General features: G+C 36.1%; 1 protein-coding gene across 2 annotated transcripts in view; it reads left to right on the top strand.

Moving 5' to 3' along the window:
• ANGPT1 (angiopoietin 1) overlaps positions 1-13,949 on the top strand; it is a 273,027-nt gene that overhangs the window by 252,896 nt on the left and 6,182 nt on the right. For both annotated transcript variants that reach the window (XM_007537018.3, XM_007537019.3), the window contains exon 8: positions 248-378. In XM_007537018.3, coding sequence (XP_007537080.1) covers positions 248-378 — 131 coding nt within the window. The remainder of the gene's footprint in view (positions 1-247; positions 379-13,949) is intronic.

Raw genomic sequence — 13,949 nt, forward strand, 5'->3', positions numbered from 1 at the left:
CACTTGAGCCTTAGAGGATTTTAAATATCTCTAATTTAGAATATTTTTCCTTTAACTTTACTTTCTTTCCTATCCTCTCAATTTCTCTCTCTTTCAGAGGCTGTAGATCAGTAGATTTTTATTATTATTATAAGGGTTGAATGATTTAAAAGAAGGGAAAAATATGGTCAAATTCAAATATTCAATAAATGAGTCTTCTGAATTCTGTTTTTGCATTGAATGGCTCTGTCTTTGCTTCCTTTTCTAGGTTGTATTTAAAGGGTCACACTGGGACAGCAGGAAAACAGAGCAGCCTGATATTACATGGTGCTGATTTCAGCACTAAAGATGCTGATAATGACAACTGCATGTGCAAATGTGCCCTCATGCTAACAGGAGGTAAGTCCTGTGGGGCCATTCCCCAAGTTATGTTGCATTGGTTTGAGGTTTGAGGTTTCTTATCTATGTGAAAGGACTGCAATACTCTGGTTAGAAACTGCAGAACAAGTGCCTAGAGATCATTTTGTTCGGCCCACCAGTTAGAGAAGACATTGCTAGCATATCTGGAAGTTTTTCTCCTCACTCAGCATCTATAGTGAGCTTGGTTCTGCATAAAGTCTTTAGCATCATAAAGTTCCACTGACTGCACCTTGTGAGTAATCACAGTGATCCCCATTCTAGAATGAGACATAATTTGAGAATTCAGCATACAGAAAAATATCTTCTTACAAATTGCTTTGGGATGGTATAGTCGAGTAAATTCATCATTCTATGGAATAAAATAAGAAGAACAAAGGAGATAAAGAATAGAAGTTAGGTTGAAAGCCATACATTTCAGACCAGGTGTACTAGGGCTTTGAAGTATATTATATTGATTTCTGAGAGATATTTAATCTGGTACAGAAGACTTTATTTGATTTTATTATTTTATCATTTTAACTGGTGCACTGCTAGGCTCTGGCTTATGCTAGTATATGGGATTGAACCTGGGATCTGGGACCTGGGAACCTCAGGCATGAGAGTTTCTTTTCATAACCATTATGCTATCTCCCCACCCCAGAAGATATTAAACACTATTGATCCACCAAAGTAAAAAAGTTAATAATTCTTGTACCTTTTCAATATTCTTCCAATATTTTGGTGGCATCAAAAAGAAATTCTTTTTTTAATACTCTTTCAAAAATTATATTTATTTATTGGGCAGAGACAGCCCAAAATCAAGAAGGTAGGGGAAGATTGAGAGGAAGAGAGAAAGACTCCTGTAACACTGCTTCACCACTCGCAAAGCTTTCCCCCTGCAGGTAGGGACCAAGTCTCAAACTTGGGTCCTTGCTCGTTGTAACATGTGCACTCATACAGATGCACCATCACCCAGCCCCTCAGAGAGAAATTCTCAATTTGGTGAGCCTTTATCCCTAACTCTTCCTCAGCAATACTAGATAATTATCTATCTTAGCAAAGATAGATAAAAAGGCCTTGACCTTGAGCCCAGAATATTACTAAAGCAATATCACATATCAAGAACATAATGGAATTGCTTTCCTTTAATTATCACAGGTGGTACTGGTTCCCTCTCTAAATAAATGACAGGAATTTTAATAGGTATTCATAAATAGTGTATATTTGCTATTTAACAAATATGATAAACACTGAGCTATAGCCCAACAACAGAGGATATAGTTTAAGCCTGTGATTGAATCTAAGTAGGACTTGTCATCAAGAAAATCATACAAAAAACATTTATCCCACTATTTCTTCTCTTGTATGTTTAGTGTTGTTTTTCTCTCCTGAGAGAATGGCAATATCCTTCAACTGTTCTGACATTTTCTCTGTGCTGCTCCTTGGCAAAATATGTTCTCTTATTAGGAAAAAGAAAAATTTTGGTTTTTCTTCTGTGCATTTAGGTATTAAAGTTACTACACTTATAGTTAAAAAAAAATAATAACATTAAGAACTGTCCATGAGATTCTCTTGACTCTCCCTTTGGCCTTGCTTCTTAGTATTGGCTTCATTTTTGTTGTTGATGCCCACTGTTTTTGTTGTTTCTTTGTTTTTACTTGTCCATTTATCTGCTTGCTCCTTTCTCTAACACATATAGGTAATATCACTCTATATTTGTATCTCCTTCTGTCCTATTCCACTTCATATACCCCTGTTAATTGCTTCAATATTGCTTCAAAGGGAAAATTTTCACCTTAAAAAAAAAGCTGTTGACTGTGAAATAGTTTCTAGTATAGTTGTTCATAGTTGGGTACACTTTCCCATCCCTTCATGTTAGATGTAGGTATCTACGTCTCACCTTCTATGTCAATACATTGCATGTACCATGAGCCAATACCCTCTTTGCCCTTTCATCCCCCCTTCCTTCCCAGAGTCCTGTGCTTTAGCACAACACACCACCTCATCCAAGTTTCATTTTGTGGTTTCCTTTTCTGCCTTCGTTTTGTAAGTTCCACCTGTAAGTGAAATAATCTGATACTTTTCCTCCTCTTTTTGGATGAGCTCACTTATCATGTTTCCTTCAAGTTTCATCCAAGACAAGGCAAAGGAGAGGACTTCATCATTTTAAACAGCTAAGTAGAATTTCACTGTGTATAGATACCACAACTTCCATTTTTAAAATTATTTATTGATTTTTATATTTCAGAATTACATATTAGGAGGGGTATGAATCCACACCATTCCCACCACCAGAGTTCTGAATCTTCAGTCTCTCTATTGTAATCCACCACAGTTTCCTTAAGGTTGTAGACATGAGCCAACCATCATCTCTACAACTATCTGTCCACATTTATACATAGTTGCCCCTTATCTTTTCTGATTCAATTCTCTCTTCCCCTCCAAGCCACTCATGACAACATAACTATCTCCACATGTCCTTTTCCTTCTCTCTCTTTGGGTGCTGATGGAGCTGGAGTTCAGAGCCTTCTTATTTTTATCCTATTACTTCTCCTCCACTGGGAATATGGATCAGGGTAGTTTTTGGGAAGCAGAAGGTGGGAGTTCAGGCTTCTATAATTGCTTCTCTTCTGAGCATTGGTATTTGTAGGTCTCTCCATACCCCAAGCCTGTTTTTGTCTTTCCCTAGTGGACCAGAGCTCTGGAAATGTGAATGTCCATGAACACTCATGAAGTCATCTGTCCAGAGAAGTCAGGATGGAGTCATGGTAGCATCTGTAACTTGGTGTCTGGAAGGTGGCATGACCTAAGTTGAGGCAAAATGATTAATGAACAGGAACCAAAAAGTAGGATTAGATTAGGGATTTTAGGGTAGAAGAAAGCTAGGAAATCCATTTTAGGGATGTTCCTGGGGTCACACAACTATGGTAGTTTTGCTTGAGTTTGGTAGCTAGCCTGAGGTTAGATAAGAATATTGTCTGAGAGGATGGTGTCAGAGTAGAAAAAAGGGGCTATAAAGTTGGATTAGGGTAGGGAGTAGCTCCTGTTTTTGAAAAAAAAATCTGTGACTAAAATAAATTATTTACCTTCATCCACCTGATCCAGAGCATATACATACATACATACATATATACATACACACACACACAACACACACACACACACACACACACATATATATATATATTTAGCACCAGAGCCTGTGTAACCTCTAAGTCCCTATTGGTCTGAGTTTATAGCTCATGGTCACAACTGGGAACATTGGAGGTGGCATTTATTTCAGGACCAGTCTTTGTGAAGTGGCAGAACAGTATACCCCCAACCTCCCTTCAGAGACTGGGGTGGGATATCCCTACTGTCATTGCTTTATGGTAAGGACAAGGTCCTGGGAGGGACCACAGATGGCATTCTTTATGGAAGCAACCAGTGGTGGTGGAGAGAGGGACCCTTTAAGAGGTCTAGGCCCATATATGTGTATGGGAATCCAAGGATTCCCTAAGTAGGGACCTAGATGATGAGGTGATGTGATATTGACCAAATGGGCTATTATTAAGTGGCCACTCTCTTGTCCTTATCCAACTTTTGTAGCCCAATCTTTATCTGATGATCTTAGATTTTTCTCTCGGTTATTTAGGCATTGAGTAACCTTTGTTGAGCACAGCCAGTGCTAGATTTTTGGGGTCTGACTTCTTTGGGCCTTTCTGCTAGGCTGCCCAATCAATTACAGAATTTATGATGCCTTCTTTAAACACTTCAAGCATTATTGAACACTTTGACTTTGAGTTATATAGTTGCCCTTTGTTTATGGATACATGTACACCTGTATCCTGTACCCTAAACCCTAGCCTAATCTGGTATCTGTTACTTAGTTAAGTGGTGTGCCATCTAGGAAAGGTCTCACCAGATTTGAAGAGTTGTGAGGTTAACTTCTCAAGCTCAGTATCTTTGGTCACAGTTCACAGTAGTATTTCAGTAGCAACATAATGTGGGTGGCAGCACCAATATCAATTTGGTTTAAGGTGACAGAGGTGATACGGCAATAAGGAATCATAGAGAAGGAATATTAAGTAGTATGGGCATAATCCTAGAGGTAGTAGGACTAGGAGAAATGCAAGTCTTAAAGGAGTTTCTTACAGAGTGTAGAAAGAGTTTAGAATGTCAATAATTAATTATTATTACAACCAGGTTAATTGGAGGGTTTGTTTTCTATGATAACCCAATGGTTAGATACCTATATTTATAGACCTGACTTCACTGTGCTTTGAACATTTTTCGTTATACCACAACTTCCTTAGCAACTTAGCTGTCATTTCATTGGGCACCTGAGTCACTCCCAAGTTTGACCTATTATAAATTGTGTTTCTATGAACATATGTGCACATAGATCTCTTCACTTTTTATACCTGACTAGTATTCCATGGGCACTATATATCACATCTTCTTTATTTAATTGTACTTTTAGTGAGCACTTTGGTTGTTTCCATATCTTAACTATTGAAAGTAATGCTGCAATTTTTATTGCAATGCCTATAACTTATTTTTCCCCAACAAAGCTTTTTCTGAGGTTGGGTGATTGCACTACTAGTTCATAGCTCTGGAGACCTTTTTTTTTTTTTCATTTTTTCTCTTATCATTCTTTCTTTATTTCTATTTCATTGGGTACGACAGAGAGAAAGAGAGAGAGAGAGAGAGAGAGAGAGAGAGAGAGAGAGAGGAGTCCTGGAGCACTGTTTCACTACTTATGAAGCTACCTCTATGCAGATAGGGTTTGATTCTGGGTCCTTGCATAGGATAATGTGTGCACTCAACTGATGTACCTGCTCCACCCTCCCCATTCCTTTCCTACTTGCAGTAATTACTTTAAAATTGTGAAGGGCATTAGGTTGACATTTTATCTCATCTATTCTTCTAGCATTTGCCATCTCATCTATTAAGAGTATTGAGGGTGAGATTTTGAAAAATTTTCCTCCTTCATCTCCATACTCAAATCCTCCATTACAATAAAATTCTATTGACCCCAATCTTTTTCATTTATTTAAGCATGTTTTCCACATGGAAGCAGCCCTAGTATTAGTACTCTCAACATCGCTCTGTTATCATGCTACCTCAATTACTCCCTTCTCCTTTAGTTTTCAAACATGCCATTTTGTCATCATATGTAACTACATCAAATAATTAAAAGGCCCTTCTTTGTAGTTTCATGATACATCCCAAAGCATGTGTTAGAAACCCAGAATATCTTTAAAATTAGCACCCAAACGTTATGCTTTGCATATTTTTCCCACAAGATATTTTTTTCTTTCTATTATCTCGTTTTGTTCCATAAATGAAACTACTAGCAACATTATACAAAGACAGAATGACTTTGTCCGGTTTCTTGTCCCTTTTGATATTAAAATACATTTCCTTTTCTTCATGGCTATTTTTACAAATATTTTTCTTACCATATAAATTCAACACATGTAAAATCAACAGTAAAAAAAATCTTTCAAATATTTCCTTTAGGAAAGTGTTCCAATATGTTCATATTTCTTTCATAGTAATGAAAATATAGCACAATGCAAAGGGGAGAATGAACTTCTGGGTTGTCGATGAGAAAACTTCATTGCATAGATTTATGATTTTATTCCTGCTTCAAATGACTGAACTTTGTCATGTTCTTTCATCCATAATCTTTCTTGGACTTGCTTCTTGCTCACCAATAAACACATATGTTGGGGAAGAACATTTCCACTTATTGCTTGAGCTGAAATGTCTGAGTAAATGTGTTTTTGTAATGAACTCCATTACCCTATCAAATATCCTTTTGAAAGAATCCAGGTCTTGCAAAGCTGTTCACTCTGCAAAGTTATAATGTGGAGTTCAGATAGCTCAGAACTGGAGAACATAAGGGTGAATGTCAATGACAGTCCTGGTAACTTGAGTATTGCCTGGAACTTACGTCCTACTTAGCAACTCCACATCAACACTGTTTATTTTCTGTCATTTTTCCCTTAGAGCCATTTTCCTCAGTTAATGATTTTTCCTTTCTATTTTTCAGTTTGTAACTGGACTAGCTTCCTATTTAAAATTCTCTTTCAAGCAGTGAGATTTCATGTTCCTTGAAACCAATAAGTTGTAATTTTCTCTTATCATCAGATAAGATGATAAACAACTTTATCTTGTTTCTACATTTTCTTTTGTTTGCTCAAGAAGGAATTGAAAACTAAGTAAGATGTATTGCCTGCCAACTGTGCTAGTTTCTTTCAGGGAAATAATGGCATTTTATGGTATCTTTGAATATAGTATTTTTAATATAGTATATTACCCTTATCTGTTAAATGAGATAGTGGCAAGTAAAAGGTATTTAAGTTAGTCACAAGGTAGGATATTTTGATCTTCTTTCCTATTATCCTAGCTTCCATCAAGTTAACTTTCTTCTTCTGCCAAGCTAATATGTTTTGATAACTATTAAGGATCTACTACTTTTAGAGAATCAAGCAAACCAGAACTGACTTTGCTTCTATTGGTGTAGACAGTCACCAAAAATGTGAATAACAATGCAATGCCAACCTTGAGAACTTCTAGGAATAAATTATAAAATGCAGTAGAATTGTTGGAAGGGAAGATAAATGACTTTTCATGGACTGTGGAACAATCAAGCTCTGGGGTGACTTTCCAGGGGTCCATTTTTTAATTGTGGATATCTTCAAGAAGAGAATGGAACACTCTTCATCTAAAAAAGTGTACTTATGTACCATCCTGTAGTTACATATCTAGATAAAATTGTCCTTCCTCTTCTCTTCTGGCTTCTTCTTCTTCTTCTTTCCTCCCTCCCTTCTATTCTCCTTCACCTTCTATTTCAACTTTTTTGGTAGAAACAGCCAGAAATTGAGAGGGAAGGAGCTGATAGAGAGGGAGAAAGACAGAGATACCTACAGCACTCATAAAGCTTTCCCCTGCAGGTGGGGGCTAAGGGCTCTAACCTGGGTCCTTGCACACTGTAAAGTATGCACTCAATGAGGTGCTCCATTACCCAGTCCCTCTTCTAGTTTTCTGATAGTCTTATGCCAGGTATATATTGTAGCTATTGTCAAGAAAAAACAAGTAGTTTCCAATGCATGGCTTATAATGTACAGTATATTATTGACTGCAAATAAAGTGTATTGGACTGAAAATGTACATATGCATCAGTAGAAATAGATGTCACAAATTTGTGTTAGTCTCCAGAGTTTCACAACTCTTGGCTTTATTCATATAGAAAGAGACAGAGACAGAGAAAGAGAGAGGAAGACATAACAGATCCAAAACTTTCCCCAGTGTGTTGTGGGTCAGGCTCAAACCTGAGAGATGTATTTCACAAAGCAGACACTGGATCAAAATGAGTTCTTTGGCTGGGTCAAAACCACAGTATTTTATACCTCTTTTTCAAATACTATATGAATTTATTTCTAATTTAACAGAAATCCAGAAATTATTTTCTTTAATTTAAATATTGAATAGTTTTCCTATTTCATTCAATATCTATTATGGAATCAAAACACACATCTCAAGTCAACATTGTCAGACACACTGTTCCTATGAAGCTGACATCTTAATAAATCATTAGATAGAGATGATGTGTCAACAAGAATTATCCCGTTTTGGGTGGTGGTGTACTCTGTAGAGCACACACATTACCATGCATAAGGACCGTGTTGAAATCCTTGGTCTTCATCTGCAGGGGGCAAGTTCATGAGTGGTAGAGCAAAGCTGAAGGAGTTGTCTTTCCTGCCTGCTTTTTGTTTCTCTCTTCCTATCTCCCTCTGTCTCACCTTCTAAAAAAAAAAAGAAAGAAAAGAAAATCTGCCAGAAACAGTGAAATCATGTGCTGGTACTAAAGCATAGCAACAACCCAGGAAAGGAAAAAAAATCTATTCTCTGTGATACCACTGATCTAAGGAAAATTTTTAAATTCTCTAATTTCTCTCCTCTCTCTATATATACATATATCTTGGAAGGAATAACTATAAAAATATTTTAATCCTTTTGGAGAGCATCAGTTGTGCTTTCCTGAGTCCAAGGACAGTTTATATTTATAAACAAAATATTTATTTTTAAAAATAATATTTTAGTTACAAATTAAAAATTTGTAAATGAAAGAGTAATATCATTTGACCCATGTTTTATTTATATGGATTTATTGTATATATAAAATAAATTATAAATAAAATAGATATGTAAAACATAACTCCAAATTATAAAAATGAAGTTTTTTGACAAAAATATTGTTTTATTTAATCCTTTGTTAACTTATATCTCACACTCACATGACTTTTCATATTTTGATTTGTTTTGCCTTTGATTCTTTTTTATCAATAATTTACAAATTTATAAAATAACCAGAGTACAGTTCCACACCATCCCCACCACCAGAGTTCTGTATCCTCATTCCCTCCATTGGAAAATACAGTGGCATATGGGTTGACTGTTATTTATATTACTATCTATCTAGCTATCTACCTCTTCTTCCATTGAAAAATGAAGTTTTCTATCACTTGATTTTCATATATAAGGTAAACTAACACTAAAGCATGATCTTGGTATTACATTAGCACTATTAAAATGAATATTTCTAGACACTTGTGAATATCTATCATTTCAAAGGTGGCTGAAAAACAAACAAAAATTTGTGCATTTACTCACCTTTTCTTTCAACACAATTTTCATATTTACTATAGAAGATAAAAACAATGTCAAAATGTGATCTAAACTCCTGTAGAAAGAATTTGTTGTTGTAGAAAGACTGATCTTTTTATCCCCACACATAAATTTTCTCAGCCAACAGACAAAATGTTGCTAAAGATCACAAAGGCTGTTTCTCAGTTCAGTCCTAAAAAAAAAAAAAAAGTGGATAAAGCCATACACATAAATTTCTTAGTACACCCTAGAACTTTCCAGATGCTAACAGCAGAGAGTTGATAAATGCTGGCTCTGCCTGCTACATAATATTGAACAAGACAAAGAAAATGAAAGAGATTAGCAGCTCTTCAGCTGACTATAGATGTATGATATATAGGAAAATATGGTCCTGTAGAGTTTTTAGAAGCCAAAAAAGATGTGCTTAATATTGACAGCTTACTGGTGGTATTCCCTAGGTTTTTGAAGAAAAATTGTTGAGAGAAAAAACCCATATGGGTAATATAATGTTGACCACAGAACTCCATAGAGCATTCTTTTATTTCAAAGCAAGGTCAGCAGTAAGAGAAGTGGCACAGCAGTTACCGTTTACAACTTGTAAGCAATAGGTTCTAGAGTTTGATTCCTTGCATTACACTGCCAGGATATAGTGTTCTGGGTTTCTCTCTCTCCCTCCCTCTCTCTCTCTCTCTCTCTCTCTCTCTTTCTCCCTCCCTCCCTCCCTCTTGTTAATAAATACACTTTTAAAAACAAATGAAAGGAAGTCTGTATTTAATAACCTGCAAGTTATTTACAAATATCTGTTTCTACACAAATATGTTTCCCTTTTTATTTTTTAATTATTTTTATATATTGGATAGAGATGTTTATATAACTCTGTCCAGAAATTGAGAGGGGAAAAGGGTGACAGAGAGGGCGAGAGACAGAAAGACACCTGCAATACTGCTTCACCACTTGCAAAGCTTTTGCCCTCCAGATGAGAGCTGGGGGCTTAACATGCACTTAACCAGGTGCGTCACCACCTGGCCCCACAAATATCTGTTTCTTAAAGACAAGACCCCATATTTTCTTTCTATCATTTATCCTCTGTGCTGGGATGCACTATGTGGTATATATTAGTTAACTAAATTTACAGAAACTTTGAAAGGACATTGCAAAATCACAAATTATCCCACAACTGAAAAAGACAAGTAAACGAATCAATGTGAATCCTGCATGGATTTAGATTCAAACTATAATCCACACACGTATTTGCATGCTCACATATGAAACAGAAGGTGGGGGAGGGTGATGGTACATCTGGTTGAGAGCACTTGTGACAATGCCCTGGGTCCCCACCTGCAGGGGAAAAGCTTTGTTAGCGGTGAAGTGGGGCTTCAGATGTCTCTCTGTCTCTCCCCTCCCCTATCCCCTCAATTTCTCTGTCTCTATCTAATAAATAAAGATAATTTTTTTGAAATAAAAAAGTGAATGTTGAAAATTAGGATTAATTTTTAAGGTGACTTGAACCCCAGAAGGCTGAACTGCAAAATTTGAAAAATATAATTCTTAGGTTCCTGACTTTCAAATAAATGTGTTTGTCTGAAGTGCACAGTTTAAGGCTGTTTTCCTGTTTTCTGCAAGAAAATTTTACTTATTGGAAAAGGAGCAAAACACATCAGTAGTGACTTTCACAAGACAAATTTTGGGGAAAAATGAACCAATGTACTGATCTATAACATAAGACTGTTGAGAAAATTTAGTAGTTAACAGAGGATAAGAAATAATCAAACACAATTTTGTTTATATTTCCTTCAAGAGTGTCGTGAGTATTATTCAGCTTCGTCTAGCAGACATTTTTGCACTATGCTAAATTATTTTTTAATAAAAGGTGGGGGGGCAAGAGGGCGGAAATGAGAGAAGAAGAGAGAGAGAAAGTGAGAGAAGAAAAGACACTTGGAACACTGCTCCAGTGCTCATATAGCTTCTCCCCACTAGGCAGACATCCAGGGTATAAATCTTGGTCCTTGCACATGGTCAAATGTGCTTTCAAATGGGTGTACAGCTGCCTGCCCCCCATTCTAAATCACTTTCTAAATAAATTAAATGACACCTCTAAGAACCCTTTGAAGCAGGTCACAGGACTGATGTCTTTGGCAACAAGTGAAATACAGAAAAGTGAGGTAATTTGCCACCTATCACAGTATTAATGTCAGAAGTAGGATCTGAACACGATCTTTAGACAAATGGTTGCTTTCTCCACTTCTGCAGTCCCTGCTTAAATGAGTAGCATTCAAACAGAAGGACTTGGCAGTGTTTTCTTGTTTACAACACATTTTCATGAGCATTTCTTCACTTCGATTCAGTTAAAAAATGAAATTAAGTCTAAGAGAGAGAAGAGACAATCAGAGAATACCTAAAGATTTTACAGGAATTCAAGATTATCAGCCAGGATAAACAACTTTTCATCTTTGGAACTAGAAGTAGAAAAAGTAAAGGGAGCCAAGTCTTTGGCCTGAGGGGATATAGTAGGAGATGACAGAAGGAATGCAGACCTCTAGAAAGGTCCTTTGCTTCCCGCACACTGGACTCTTGCAGCTGCTCCTTGCAAGGAGCTTCACTGGGGCCAACGGTGTACATGTGAACTTAGCAAGTGATTTTTGGGATTCCATTGATAACAATGCCACCAATCAATTTAATTTATCCTCAACTTGAAATTAGTGGCAGAAGAAGGAAACCATACTATATGCAAGTTCTCTTACATAATACTGATGAGAACACATGCATACCAGCAGAGAAGCAATTACAATCACACACTTTCTGCACCCCATGAAGAATTTTGGTCCATTCTCCCAGGGGGATAAAGAATAGAGAAGCTTCCAGTGGAGAGGACAGGGCACAGAACTCTGGTGGTGAGAACTGTGTGAAATTGTACCCTTGTTGTCTTGCAATCTTGTTGCTCATTATTAAGTCACTAATTAACATTTTAAAAAATGCATGTGTTCCTTGCAAAATGAATGATAAGATCTGTGAAATAACTCCCTTGGATCATGTGCTGCTTTGCCCTGTGCTAGATCCAGGTTTGAATTGTTGTGCTATGGTCTCTTTCACCCTCCATCTCTACTTATCTGTCTCTTGTCTCTAGCTAAAAGAAATATATAGAGAGAAATCTTTGAACATCTATATTTTTCCATGTCGCTGTATCTTGTACTTTGGAAAAGAAGTGTTGAGAGACATTGTGTTTGGGCCAGAAGAATTTGAAAGTTAGGTTTCCTGACTTTAAAATAAATTTGAACTTCCCGAGCACAAAGTTTCTAATGAAAATTCTACTTTCTGGGGAAAGTTTCTTATATTGGTGATAAAATGTGAATTTTTCCCTTTGAAGATAAAAGGCTAGAATGATTTTTTTCAAGCCTGGGAAACACAGGCTAGTTCTTACAAAACTACATCTTAATATCTTAATGAGTTAAGTGTAAATGAATTAGAAACATGCATCTCAAATTTCTTATTAAAATACACATGAGGTTACAGGTTATGTAGAAAAATGCTTGGCAAAGTCCATCCCAGCAGTTGCCAATTTTAAAACAATTTGAGCCATTTTATCAGTTGTCCTAACAGCAGATGGGAACTGCATTCTCCCTCCCTTTGTATCACTGAGTTCTTTCACTCTTAATGTGTCTTCTCTAGATTAGCCTTTTTTTGCATACCACTCATTTTTAATTCCCAAACACTTATAGAACAAGATACAAAATTGATTTTTCTCAGGATTAAAGGTATCTATAATTCAGCTACTTAATATTATCAGGGAGGGACTACAAATCTAGACATACCCTTCTGGATGTTCATACAAACACCATGTTATATAAACTTTTTTTTTTCTTTTAAGAAATTATTTATTCATGAGAAAGATAGGAGGAGAGATAGAACCAGACATCACTCTAGTACATGTGCTACCAGGGATCGAACTCAGGACCTCACACTTGAGAATCCAATGCTTTATCCACTGTGCCACCTCCTGGACCACCCATGCCATATAAACTTACATAGGTAATACTCAGCACATATTAGTCACAAGTGTATATAATTGTCAATGGAATACGTGAAAGTTACCAAGAATCTACTGTATCCAAAGCTACCTTCTAGGGAAAAATGCTTTAAACTCATCTCTTTTTCGAATTAACATTTTAAAAATTCAGTAATGCTTAGTAAAGGGATAGAAAGTGGACAGAATGAAATGATTGATAAAAAGAAATTTCTTGGTTTGGCTTATGCATGTGTCAGGAAAGAAAAAAGGGAACACTTGCACAGAAATAACTATCTTTTGCTGCTTTGAAGTCCAGAGTATTCTGTAAGGGCCACCATAAGTTGAGAAATAATTGACCTATTTTTTTATTTTCTACCATATGAATTCATCTTTATTATCAAACATTTTTTTCTGATACTTCAAACACAGCCATAACCATACACCTTAAGGTTTTAATTCCTGTATGGTATAGAAATGAGTAATTTTTTAAAAAATTTACAGCACAAACATTATAAAAATGATATGGTTTCAGAGTAGTTCTCTAATAAACTGTCAACTAGATAAAACAGTTATGTTGGTACTGATGATTGCTCATAACCTGATTTTCATACTTTTTTTTTAATCTCAGAGTGAGAAACTGTCAGGTAGGGAGTCAGTACACCACCTCTACTCCTTTGTGGAACTTAGGTGTCATGGTTCTCTTATGTGGTGCGGGGGCTTGTATCGAGGGACTCATATGAGTTAAAGTGGGCACACTTTACCCTCTCCCTGCCCCCTCATTTCCTTCTATAAAAATTACCCAACTTGGACCCTGATTCTTGTATGGGAATATTTATTGTATATAAATATTTTGTATTTTGTATAAATATATTGTATCAGAATATTTTAGGAGATCATAGTTATAAAACTG

This window comes from Erinaceus europaeus, chromosome 1 (genome assembly GCF_950295315.1).
Source record: "Erinaceus europaeus chromosome 1, mEriEur2.1, whole genome shotgun sequence".
Classification (NCBI taxonomy): Eukaryota; Metazoa; Chordata; class Mammalia; order Eulipotyphla; family Erinaceidae; genus Erinaceus; species Erinaceus europaeus.